General features: G+C 43.9%; 1 protein-coding gene across 2 annotated transcripts in view; it reads right to left on the bottom strand.

The window, feature by feature from the left end:
- The window catches only part of esama (endothelial cell adhesion molecule a), an 86802-nt gene extending 76871 nt beyond the window's left edge, over positions 1-9931 (bottom strand). Inside the window, exons 1-2 of one of the 2 annotated variants that reach the window (XM_077505683.1) lie at positions 9785-9931; positions 3069-3357 (exon numbers count right to left, since the gene is read on the bottom strand). In XM_077505683.1, coding sequence (XP_077361809.1) covers positions 3069-3135 — 67 coding nt within the window. In that variant the 5' untranslated portion in view covers positions 3136-3357; positions 9785-9931. Of the gene's footprint in view, positions 1-3068; positions 3358-3396; positions 3497-9784 lie in introns of those variants that run through there. The other variant, XM_077505684.1, reaches the window with a different exon arrangement.
- Positions 9932-13364: the final 3433 nt, after the last annotated feature.

Genomic DNA, 13364 nt, shown 5'->3' with positions numbered 1-13364 from the left:
AGAGAGACACTGTCCGGATTATTCCCTTCTCTGAACCCTTAAACAACTACGAAAAATGTCTGCGCTGGATCAAACTTTGTGGAAGACCACACACACAACCAGTCGAATCCCTCCAAAATGACCAGAAAGTACTACGTCTGCACAAAGGTAATCTTCTTCATCATTGTTTTTAACCAAAGGCTAATGATAGCTCCGGGTAGCTAACCGTCCACACGTTTGTTGACTTACTATTTACTATAAATGCCAACAAAACATTGAAACTATGAGGTAATATAAATTCATTCTTATCCGGCTTGACGGGAACAATGTCAAAAAATTTCTGTTTTGCTGACAATTGGTCGAAGTGAGTGAGGCTCAGGAGACTGTCTTTTCCTGACTTCTGTAGCAGCAAACAGCTGATACGTATTTCCTTTTGTTTTTGGTAAGGGAGTGAAGATACACTTCACTAATAAATAAATAAATAAATAAATAAATAAATAAAAAATTAAAGCCCCCTTTGCTTACTTTGAAGAGAAATATCGGTGTTCTGAAAATTCCTGACTGAGAAATCACAAGGAAAATTTGACGTTTGTATTATTGTGAATGCACTTCAGCTCATCTCGACCGGTAAATGTTGAAGCCAGATGACTGCCGCATATAGTGGGCGGGGAGGGGCGTGCCACAGTAAGGTCAATTGGAAGAAGACACAGGTGAGCTGGAACCCATGACAATTGAAGCGGTGTAGATGAATGGATGGATTAAGTGAAAACGTTGGCAAACAACTTGCCCATTGCTGTGAATGGTTGCTTGTTGAAACTAAACTGTATGTGCCCTGCTATTGGCTGGCGACCAGTCCAAGATGTACCCCACCTCTCACCCAAAGTTCCAGCTCACCTGCAACCTTTATGATAGGTAAAGCAATACAGAAAATGGATGGTTGGATCAATTGTGACTTTACCCAGCAGTTTGTAGACTACAATTTGAAGCTATGAAGAGTTTGTCATTAGGTAGCCATAATCATGCATTTAGAATTTTTATAACAGGCAGTAAACCTTGAATAACGATAACCACAGAGGGTACTAGTAAAAGAGTTTGTGTGTCCACTGTCCAATCACTCTGACACTCTTCTTGTTTGACAGCATGTGTGTAGTCTGCTCTTTGTGTGGTGTACAACAAAAATGTGAAGATGAGTATAATCATAATCAGAAAGAAAAAAAATGTAAAAGAAAAACAATGTTTGATTGCAGCAAAGTGAGCTCTGTTTACATCATAACTTCTTAAGGAATGTAGAGTATTTCCCATGGATTTTTTTTTTGTAAACGCTAAAAGACAAACAAAGCAAACAAACAAAAATGGGAGATTTCCCAGAATTGTGAAACAAACAAAATTCTAGTAATGTCTTGAAAGTGTAACAAAGAAGCCACAGACAGATGTTACACTGTATGCTGTTGGGTCATATATCAATCAGTCAAAATACCCAACAATTTTTCGAGTTTTGACTAAAACACAAATCGAGGTCTTATCTTTTATGTTGCAGGACATTTGCTCACTTCCTGCTATAATGCACACGTCAACAACAAGGACTTAAGGAGCACTGAGCCTTCCTGTGGCCAAAGACCGCTATTCATTACCGTTTCCTCCATAGATCCTGGCCACTGACTGTGTTCAGGACACACCTGCAGGACAACTGATTGTCAAGGTCAGCGACTGTGGCTCCAATGTCCTGTTGTGCTATGACACTGAATCAAGACCTGCTGGTAAATGGCCACAGTAATCCCTGACTAAATTGTGCCTGCAAATAGCCTAGAGGTGATTTATCTAATGGAATCATCATGGGCCGGAAAAGTTTTCAGGTACCTTTTTCACGAGATATGCCTCCCTCTACCAGGGGGAGGGGCAAACCAGCATGAGATTGCCATGTCAGCTCATGAGATTGTTTTGGCAACAGAGTATAAATGGACACAGTGGCTTTACACAGCCAAGAGAAAATTCAAAGAAAATATGATTTGCCCGATAGCTTTTCTCTCTCTCACAAGCAACATGAGAGTCACCAGCTTGTCTCTTGAAAGTTGAAACTAATACACACTCAAGCAGAATGAGTGTCCTAGTTATCCCACATGAGAATCGGATGGTTTTGTAAGACAAGTTTATACTATAAGCATTCAGAATTGATGACAGTGATAGTTTAGGGGAGAAAATGCATCCCCGCCCCCCCAAAAAAAACAGAATATTTTTATAAATATGGCACATAATTATGAACATAAACCAACACCTTACATGGGATTTTCTGCAGGATCTTTGAAATGACCTTGCCATGCAGTCTCTGGAAAAATAACACCACTTGTACTGTTTGCAGCCATAGAAATTCACTGAAGGGAAATATACGTCAGTGAAATATCATGACAAATGATTTCCTGTAAAGTGTAAATGATCATTTTCTCAGACGGTGTTCTTCAAATTTTGACCAAAATTAATAATTGATGACTTGTCGTTCCATAAAACATTTGAAAAAAGCTTGAGCATCTATACCACGTCCCATTTTTTCTAAATCGGAAAGATGACAGGAGGAAAGTAGGCTGCGTTCACTGTATAGTTATCAGGGAAAGTAGGAGTTTTAATACGTTGCTCGAGAGAGTGGCGGATGAGCCAATGTTGCAGAAGATATAAAAGGATTATTCATCCCTGGAAGACATAATCATATATAAATCACTTTTTTTTTCCCCCAGAATCCTGAGAAATACAAACAGGTGTTTTTACCTAAAATACATCCCTTCATCCTTTGGCACACCCAGCAAAAATATTTTTTTTTCCATTGCTTTTTTTTTATTTTTTAAATTGTGATTAATAACAATATGGGGGAATTAGTCACAGAAATTAATAAATATAAAAATTGTAAATATTTACTGTATTTATCTTCATTGGTATTAAACAAGAGAACTAATAGAATGTTTTCCTCAGAGATTGTGTGGAATTATGTCTGAGAAAATGGTATCACGGCACCCAGCAATTTAATGGGATTAAACACATGAAATCACCATGATATGCTTGGCATTGTATATCTTACGTGTGAAAATAAGCATTTTCCTTACCTGACAACCCCCACAGGCAGATAAATGACAGCACGGTAAATTTCCACGAAGTTCCATCGACCTCCATGCTTCAGGTAGCCCCACTTTCAACTCCTGAGTGTGTCACAGTCCTTCAGGCAGTCTCACTCGCTCTCGCTCTCTTTTTTATCTTGTTGGCCTCCGGCACAGCACTCCAGGTGCTTCTCTCTGTCTCCCTGCACAGGTGTCAGCTGGTTAAGGGACACTTCAGGTGAGGAAAAATGGAAGCCACCTTCACCACCTCAGCCCAGGAATTGTTGTCTCCGACTTTCTGGAAAGGGGGGAGAAAAAGTGAAAAGTCGATAAGCACCTTCAACACTGGAGAGTCTGCCAAAAAATGTGACTGTCCTCGTGCGCGAGACCCCTCTCAAATATGTACCAACGAGAAACTCGGCAACTGTTCATTGACGCGATCTTTGCAGTGGAGGCGGGGGAGGGAGGGAGGGAGGGAGAGAGAGAGAGAGAGAGAGAGAGAGAGAGAGAGAGAGAGAGAGAGAGTAGCGAGCGAGCGAATGACAGACGCGCATCTTGAGCTTCAGCCTGTGTCAAGTGCTCGCAAAATGTCGTTCAACTTCCGTTTTCAAAATAAAATGAACTTTTCATGTTACTCATACGCACATTTTGGTATTCCACTATACAGTCTGACTTGATGGATATCAGGCGATTGAGCACAGATGTAAAGGCAAATAATAATAATTAAAAAAAATCCTAAAAAAAATCCTAAAAAAAAATCCATCCATCTTTTATCTGAACTGCCTATTCTCATGAGGTTAAATAAACATAATTCATGTGAAAGAAACCAAAATAAATACATAAAGGAACAATAATAATAAAAAAAATTCGTAATAACATATATACACTACTTCTATAACATGTCAAAGTATTTTTGTTGTTTAGTTTTTTTCCCCCATAGTTGATATGACTCAGTGTCGATATGACCTTTCGCCCTGAATATTCATAATTGGAATGATGTAAATTTGCTGAATTACTGTATCAGCATGCAGCAGCTTATCTATTTTTTTTTCCACTATAACAAAAACTTGATTTGTTGTTGACTTAGCTGCTGCACTGAAAAAAACAACTCATAAGATTTACTTTAAAAAAAAAATCTTGCAAGTATTTGGACTCACTGCAATTAAGTAAATTCTACTACTCAATATCAAGCATATGTCAAGACTCGGAAGCGTGGTGGTGGACCCAAGTGCAGGAGGTGGAACGAGTCAGGGAGGCAGAGGTGCTCAAAAGGAGTCAATTTAATCAAACAAAAAACTAAAGTGGCAAACAGGCTTGGTGACAAAGAATAACAAAATACCGACAGGAAAAACTATACAAGAGTAGACTTAACTATGGCAAGCAAGAACGTAGGGAAACAGGAAAAATGAACCGACAAGAACTGAAACGAAAACCGATGACTAAGTACACACACTAATTACACACGACGAGACACAGCTGGGCAAGACACAAGTGGAAGGGGGAGCTGATTGGTTGACACATGAGGAAGGGCAGGCAAACACAGGTGGACATGGCAAGGCTTAACGAGACTAGGGAAGACAAGAAAAGCAGAACATAAACATGACAAACTCAAAACCCAACAAAAACAAAACCTACCCCAAACAGAACCAAAACATGACAGTACCCCCCCTTCAAGGGACAGCTCCCAGATGTCCCATAAGGTCCATAAACAACAAAAACAGGCGGGAGGGTGCGTGGCCCACTATCGAGGGCAGTCCAAAAAAAACCAAACAAAATGCCAAAAGCCTAGAGGTGGCCAGACGAGGAGTGCCCAGAGGGCCAGTCAGGTGGGCGTCCCGGACGCCAGACGAGGAGTGCCCAGCGGGGCCAGTCTGGTGGACGTCCCGGACGCCAAACGAGGAGTGCCCAGCGGGGCCAGTCAGGTGGGCGTCCCGGACGCCAAACGAGGAGTGCCCAGCGGGGCCAGTCAGGTGGGCGTCCCGGACGCCAAACGAGGAGTGCCCAGCGGGGCCAGTCTGGTGGGCGTCCCGGACGCCAGACGAGAAGGACCCGGCGGGGCCAGTCTGGTGGGCGTCCCGGACGCCAGACGAGAAGGACCCGGCGGGGCCGGTCAGGAGGGCGTCCCTGACGCCCGACGAGGAGGGCCCGGCGGGGCCGGTCAGGAGGGCGTCCCTGACGCCCGACGAGGAGGGCCCGGCGGGGCCGGTCAGGAGGGCGTCCTCGACGCCCGACGAGGAGGGCCCGGCGGGGCCGGTCAGGAGGGCGTCCTCGACGCCCGACGAGGAGGGCCCGGCGGGGCCGGTCAGGAGGGCGTCCTCGACGCCCGACGAGGAGGGCCCGGCGGGGCCGGTCAGGAGGGCGTCCTCGACGCCCGACGAGGAGGACCCGGCGGGGCCGGTCAGGAGGGCGTCCTCGACGCCCGACGAGTAGCAGAGGGGGCGGCGGGATGGTCGCCGCCAGACGAGGAGCTGGAGGCGGCCGCTGGCCGGACGCCGCCGGAACTGGTGCAGGCGATGGCGGCCGCTGGCCGGGCGCCGCCGGAACTGGTGCAGGCGATGACGACCGCTTGCCGGGCGCCGCCGGAACTGGTGCAGGCGATGGCGGCCGCTGGCCGGGCGCCGCCGGAACTGGTGCAGGCGATGGCGGCCGCTGGCCGGGCGCCGCCGGAACTGATGCTGGCGAAGGCGGCCGCTGGCCGGGCGCCGCCGGAACTGGTGGAGAAGGCGGCCGCTGACCGGGCGCCGCCGGAACTGGTGCAGGCGATGGCGGCCGCTGGCCGGGCGCCGCCGGAACTGGTGCAGGCGAAGGCGGCCGCTGGCCGGGCGCCGCCAGAACTGGTGCAGGCGAAGGCGGCCGCTGGCCGGGCGCCGCCGGAACTGGTGCAAGCGAAGGCAGCCGCTGGCCAGGCGCCGCCGGTCGAGGAGCAGGAGGCGGCGGCCGCAATCCATGCGCCGCCGGACAAGGAACAGGAGGCGGCGGCCGCAATCCATGCGCCGCCGGACGAGGAACAGGAGGCGGCGGCCGCAATCCATGCGCCGCCGGACGAGGAACAGGAGGCGGCGGCCGCAATCCATGCGCCGCCGGACGAGGAACAGGAGGCGGCGGCCGCATTCCATGCGCCGCCTGACGAGGAACAGGAGGCGGCGGCCGCAATCCATGCGCCGCCGGACGAGGAACAGGAGGCGGCGGCCGCAATCCATGCGCCGCCGGACGAGGAACAGGAGGTGGCGGCCGCATTCCATGCACCGCCTGACGAGGAACAGGAGGCGGCGGCCGCATTCCGTGCGCCGCCGGACGAGGAACAGGGGGCGGCGGCCGCATTCCGTGCGCCGCCGGACGAGGAACAGGGGGCGGCGGCCGCATTCCGTGCGCCGCCGGACGAGGAACAGGGGGCGGCGGCCGCATTCCATGCGCCGCCTGACGAGGAACAGGAGGTGGCGGCCCGGGCGAAGCGGCCAGGGGCTGCGGCGGCAGCGGCACAGGCGAAGCGGCCAGGGGCTGCGGCGGCAGCGGCACAGGCGAAGCGGCCAGGGGCTGCGGCGGCAGCGGCACAGGCGAAGCGGCCAGGGGCTGCGGCGGCAGCGGCACAGGCGAAGCGGCCAGGGTCGCCTCTGCCTCCTCCTCTGTCTGCGGGAAGCTGGGGCTGTAGTCACACCAGCCTGTTGACCAAGGGACCGGGGAACTCGAGACAACGGGGAACCAGGTGACGCGGAAACAGGTGCTACTTGACGTGACGGGGAACGTGCAAACAAAAAACTATAAAAGCTTTCACTCGCACTCAAACCAAACTTGGTGTGCTCACTCACTTCACAATCATCCTCTAACTCTGAATCAAAATCAAACTCGGGATCGTGGTCAACAAAAACGTGGGGTGACAAAATCGTGTCATAAGGAAGTGCCCGGGGAGACTCACTAGGTGAACAAAAACTGGTGTCAAAATCAGAAATGTTTAACTCTGCGTCTGTGAGTTCCAAATCAGAATCACTTAAATAACTGTAATGGGAATCATAAGGTGGTGAACTGGATAAATAGGTTTTAACAGGTGAGGGGAACACGGAGACACAAGTACCAGAAGAGAAAGCTGAACCCACATAGAGGGAACGGGGTTGGTCAACAGGCTGATGGCGTCTGGGAGCTGGCCGACGTCGTGCCGGTCGGCACCGGCTCCCTGCTGGGTCCTTTCGTGGTCGGTTCATTCTGTCAAGACTCGGAAGCGTGGTGGTGGACCCAAGTGCAGGAGGTGGAACGAGTCAGGGAGGCAGAGGTGCTCAAAAGGAGTCAATTTAATCAAACAAAAAACTAAAGTGGCAAACAGGCTTGGTGACAAAGAATAACAAAATACCGACAGGAAAAACTATACAAGAGTAGACTTAACTATGGCAAGCAAGAACGTAGGGAAACAGGAAAAATGAACCGACAAGAACTGAAACGAAAACCGATGACTAAGTACACACACTAATTACACACGACGAGACACAGCTGGGCAAGACACAAGTGGAAGGGGGAGCTGATTGGTTGACACATGAGGAAGGGCAGGCAAACACAGGTGGACATGGCAAGGCTTAACGAGACTAGGGAAGACAAGAAAAGCAGAACATAAACATGACAAACTCAAAACCCAACAAAAACAAAACCTACCCCAAACAGAACCAAAACATGACAGCATATCACAGAATTAAGTAACATTTACATGCAGCTAAAGATTGATTACATGTGGGAAATAATTAACTTACTAAATGTAATTTTAAAGATCCTTAACTGTAATGTGATAATGTGTAGTTATTGTAATTAGGTCATAACCATTGCTTATTAAGTAAATGTTAAAAACATGACTTGATTACCAATACGAAATAAATAAGTAATTGTATTAACTTTTTCTATTTGACTTCACTTAATTATACTGGACTCTTAATCCAAAACATTTTAGTACTTGTACTAAATCTGTTGAAATAAATACAAACAACCATATGGTCATAGTCACACCTATAAGGACAATTTAGTCACGCCAATTAACCTACAATGCATGTTTTTTGTTTTTTTTGGAATGTGGGAGGAAACTGATGAAGCACGGGGAGAACATGCAAACTCCACCCAGGAAGGCTGAAACCTGGACTCGAACCGGCATCCTCTGTAATGGGAAGCAAACGTGCTAACCAGTCAACCACCATGCCGCTAGAAAACTGATCAGAGATAATGTTAAAGAAAGTCCTTTTGTTTAGTGCTGCAAGTTTAGGATTCATTTAATAATTAATAAATTAACCAAATTGCAGTGAAAAAAAAATGAAAACTTGAAGTTTCAGTCTTTGTTGAAAATAAATTGAAAGGACAAATTACACAGGTTAAATGTTTACTTAAGTGTAAGACACTATATAAGATGGGGACTGAATAATACAGATGTTTCCTGAATGGCATTCAGCAGGAAAAATAATTCAATAATGATTACATTTATAAAAGCACACTAATATATTAGTGGTTAGTGCAAATAAATAATGTAATTATATACAACGTGCATTATAATGTATGTTAAGCACTTAAACATGTCAAATTGAAACTTTTCTCCCTCTCTCTCACTCTCTCTCTCTCTCTCTCTCTCTCTCTCTCTCTCTCTCTCTCTCTCTCTCTCTCTCGTAAAATGTATTTTTTTAGCACTTCTAAAATTAAACACATTAACTGAGTAAATCTTAAATATTAATTTAATTTAAAATGTATTGCAAAATTTGCTGTAAACACATTACACAGAAGAAAACAAGTAGCACATTGAAATATACCTAATGTTTTTAATTAGCGGTGACTACATGAAAAAAATAGTAAATATAATTTATGAAACCAAGGTAATATCTACAAGGGCAAAAAATATGTTTTTTTTTTCAGTGTGGCACTTACTATTTTTGCACGAATTGTTACAAGTTCCTCACATGCGGTCACATTTTTGCTTAAAAATAAAGAACTGGATGAATATATGGATTTCATAGAAAGAGTAAATCAACAGTGTTTGTCAGTCGACAGTCGATTGTGTGAAGGAGTACGGGGCCAAAAGCAGAGATTCAAACTGGACTCTGCTCAGCTTGACGTGAATTCCCAGGTGAGTCCCCTACCCCCAGCCAATGTAAAAATATGAACAGACCTGTGGTCGCAGAAGTGGTCAGATTGCTTTTATTTCATTTTTCTAAGGTTGCCCTGTTGCCTGGCAACAGAGGTGAAGCTAATGCAGGGGGATTGTTCAATTATGAAAGGTGAATAAAGGTTATTCTTGTGAATAAATCCAAAGAAACAAGGGTTAGTCTGTTTGAAGATAACATTATATTTGTTTTGGGACTGTAAATGGTAACTCCACCCCTAAATATTTGAGAAAATGTAAATTGTAAAAAAATGTACTGTAAGTATTTGAGGGGGGGATATATACTGAATTGCCAAGTACAGTGTTTGATTTGTGTGGCACCTGCTGTGCCTAAATTCAATGGGAAAAAATGAGTTTATGTTGAATATATCCTGTTTCTTGAGATTTGCTTCATGCTCTGCTCATGCATTTGTCAACACACAGTCAACTCCACATCTATGATCCACACGTGTCCTCCTTTCATCTATAACTGTGTCCTTTAATCTATAACTTCATCAACAGATAAATTTATGTATAAAGGAATTAACTATATAACTACATTATATTGTGTTTTTCAATCCTCTGTTTGACACATATTGCAGTTAGATAGTAAAAGCTATTTACTTACCTACAGCATCTGTTGTGTCGTGCTGGCAGTGTGGTTCTATGCAGCAACAGTACCGTGTCCGATTATTTCCAGGATCAACAAACTGATAATGCAGTAAAATGAGTAACTATGTTGAGTTGAGTAACTCATACAACCATCTTCTGACAGTGTGGAAGAAGTACTTTCATCACAAAGGAACAAAGCATCAAAGGAACTTAAGTCAAGAAGATGTTATGCCCACAAACAGATGCTACAGTTGCTAACTAGCTTGTAGCAGACGTGAGCGGTGAGATCTCTGATCCACTTTGATTCGCCCCTCTTCCTCTTTCATCTATAAGCACATGTAGAAATGGAGATTTTTTTTATTTCTGATTTGTAATATGTTGTTAATGTTTTATGTCATTGGTTCGAAAGCGCTTTGTTACAGCTGTAACTGTTGTGAAAGCGCTATATACTGTAAAGTTGACTTCAGTATAAATGAAACATGTTTCTCACGACAGCTGCTGTCTAGACTGCATAGGTCCATAATGTCTTGGGTAACCATTCTCGATTAGCATGTCAAATAATGATCTAGCAAATATGGTGCTGTTATCTCATGCTTAATGCCTACTCTATTGTCAAATCCAACACATTTGACCCTCCTATATGGAGCTGTATCTGCCAGGGATTCTTTCAGTTGCTTGCACTTGTGAGTCATGAAATATTGTATACAATCACTAAACGTGAATAATCATTGATAAATGACAACACAAAGCGATGTCCGCCATATCATATTGCTATAATGTAGAGGTGCAATGATTAATCAATAACTAATCAATTACCGAATGAATCGATATTTATTTTTAATAATCAATTCATCATTTACCTTTTTAAAATTGCTCGGAATTTCAGCTTTTCAACAATAAACACTATGCAATTTCTGTAGACCACTATTGATTCTTTGCTTGTAATTTTGAAAACAATGCTCGTCATTTTTGGTCATTTTCTTAGAAGTTGCAGGTAGGGCTGCGCAATGAATGCAAATTGTAATCCTGATTTCAATTTTACCTTCTCTCGATCTTAAAAACATTATAATCGAAGAACGGCGATTCATGTGCAGAACTGCAGTGTGTGTGTGTGTGTAACGGAATTTCCCGACACTGTGACAGTACCTGAATGCTAGGGATGTAACGATTAGGGCAATATCGTGATATTTTGATATTAAAACTGCCACAATATCGTTGTCATCATGTTCACAATATTTAAAAGGAACACATCTGTTAAAAAAGTCAGGTTGATTTCCATTTGTGTAGTTCTAGCACCCTCTAGTGGCTAGTTTATTAGTACAATTTAATTTTCATTGGGGATGTTTTGGCCTTCCATGTTTAAAATCTATGCTAATTGTCAGATGTAAGGGAACCTAATTTGCTTGTGAAGCGATCAATGTGTGCTTGCATTAGCAAGTAAGTGCCTCAATATTGTTATTAGAGATTGTAAGTGGTTTATATACATTCCTGTTATGTACAAAACCACAACATTGTGCTTTTTTTAGTATGAGCTTTTTTTTCTTCCAATATTGTGATCTTTTTTTAAATATCGCCAACTCCCCCACAATACCGTGATAATTATCATATCGTGACGTTTCATATCGTGATAATATTGTATCGTGATTTTTGGATATCGTTACATCCCTACTGAACGCACCATGTTACTTGTGCAGCAAGTGTGTGAGGTTATGGGATTGATGACCGAGTTTCTCACCCTCTTCTCTAAGAGAGAGCCCGTCCACCCTGCGGGGGAAACTCAATTTGGCCACTTGAATCCAGGATCTTGTTCTTTCGGTCATGACCCACAGCTCGTGACCATAGGTGAGGGTTGGCACGCAGATTATTATTATTGCCATACTAATTTGTTTTCTGTTTTTTTCTTTCGTTAGTTGAGTTTTCAAGAATTCAAGTCATTTTTATTGCCATAGTAACACCCATTTTCCACATGATATGGCACGAACTACATTGAAGATCAATGTCTCAGGTTAACACAGAAAGTCCAAAAGCTTGTGAAAATAATAATAAAAAAGAAAGAAAGAACAAAATGAAATACTATAAATATCGTTACACAATAAGGGGAATGTTTATTCACTGTTTGAATATGTGCAAAGATGCAATGTAGCAAAGGTGTGGATGCAAGCACCTCAAATACGTGTTGCAAGTCATTTGTTGTTCTTATTTTTTAAATCATTGCAGTTCTGTTTCCTGTCGTGGCCTCTGTCTTTGTTTTATTTTCAGGGCTGGGTGTAGTCAGGCGTACTGAGCTACTAGTGCAGCTGTTTCTTATCATTGATCAACCTAATTATGTTCCAGTCTGATTTCCACTCCTCGTCCAAACGTCTTAAATTGTGACATCCTCTGTACTGGCACTATCCTCCTAGCTTATGTTTTTATCCAGATTTTTTTCCTTGTTCCTCGCTCCAAGTATTTCATATTTTTCTTGTTGCAGTTTGACGTTGCTCCTAAAGTGTACTATTGATTCCCTGTGTTAATTCCTGGGTTCTCACAGGCTTTACGTTAAGACTGGGTATCTCTATTTCCCTCTTTTGTTCGTCTCATCGTGTTTCGAGCTCAGCTTTATATCCGGCTCCAGATGAGTCAGTCTCACCAGTCATGGACTTCACGCACGTCACTGATTGCTGTAAAACTATAATGACAGAGGAAAAACTCATATAACCTTCCACATCCTTCGGTGTGGAAGAAGGAAGACATTACAAAGAGAAAAAAAAAAAGACTCAAAAGAACACTAGTGTAACAAATATCGCCTTGCTTCATTTGAAAGTGACTTTTCACAGTTGTAGGCTACATCTTTTTCTAGCTTGAGGTGCATCTCTGGAAATAGCTATTGTTTATCATGGGCACTGGGTTCTGATGCAACACCTGCACCGGAGGGAGATGGATTAGTCCATGATTACTCTTTACAGGTTGCTTCTGTTAAAAAATAAAAATAGAGAAAAGAAAATGAAAGTCCAGATTTAAAACATGCACATAGGGTCCCATCTATGATCTGAATTGGAAGTACAGTAATTGCTTGATGTTATGCTGAATGTGTGCTGGTGCAAATTTTCAAGAACAATATGATGTGCAGAGACTCAGTCAGAACAGAAGTGAGTATTTGCAAACAACCGTGTATGGTTTCATGCCTACAGAGTACTGTAGATGCATTATTTGGTCTGTGTTGTATTCTAAACAATCAGTCTTATATTATTTTTTAATTTACATTAATTGCAGCTGAGGACACAGAGCTCCAGTTTTCCTAAACAATGTCATGATTTCTTTCGTCTTTGTGAGTTTTCTCTCGCTCTGTCATGTTTGTCATTACGTGGGTGCCACCCAGTGTCCATAGAAAGACACCACAGTTGAATTGAACCTTACTGGAGAGAGGAAGAAAAAAAAACAAAAACAAGATGACCAACCTGTGTTGCTGATACGCTGGTTGAACAGTAGGGCGACATAAAAGCATCCGCACACGCTGTTTGCCGTTTGGGCATTACGTTCACACACAATGCGCCGTTTCAGAGCCTGAAAATGGTCACTTTCAAAACTGGGGCCCAGAATCAATTAGCTTTTCCTGC

This window comes from Festucalex cinctus, chromosome 18, assembly GCF_051991245.1.
Source record: "Festucalex cinctus isolate MCC-2025b chromosome 18, RoL_Fcin_1.0, whole genome shotgun sequence".
In the NCBI taxonomy this organism is placed as follows: domain Eukaryota; kingdom Metazoa; phylum Chordata; class Actinopteri; order Syngnathiformes; family Syngnathidae; genus Festucalex; species Festucalex cinctus.
This window is presented reverse-complemented; position numbering and strand designations above follow the sequence as displayed.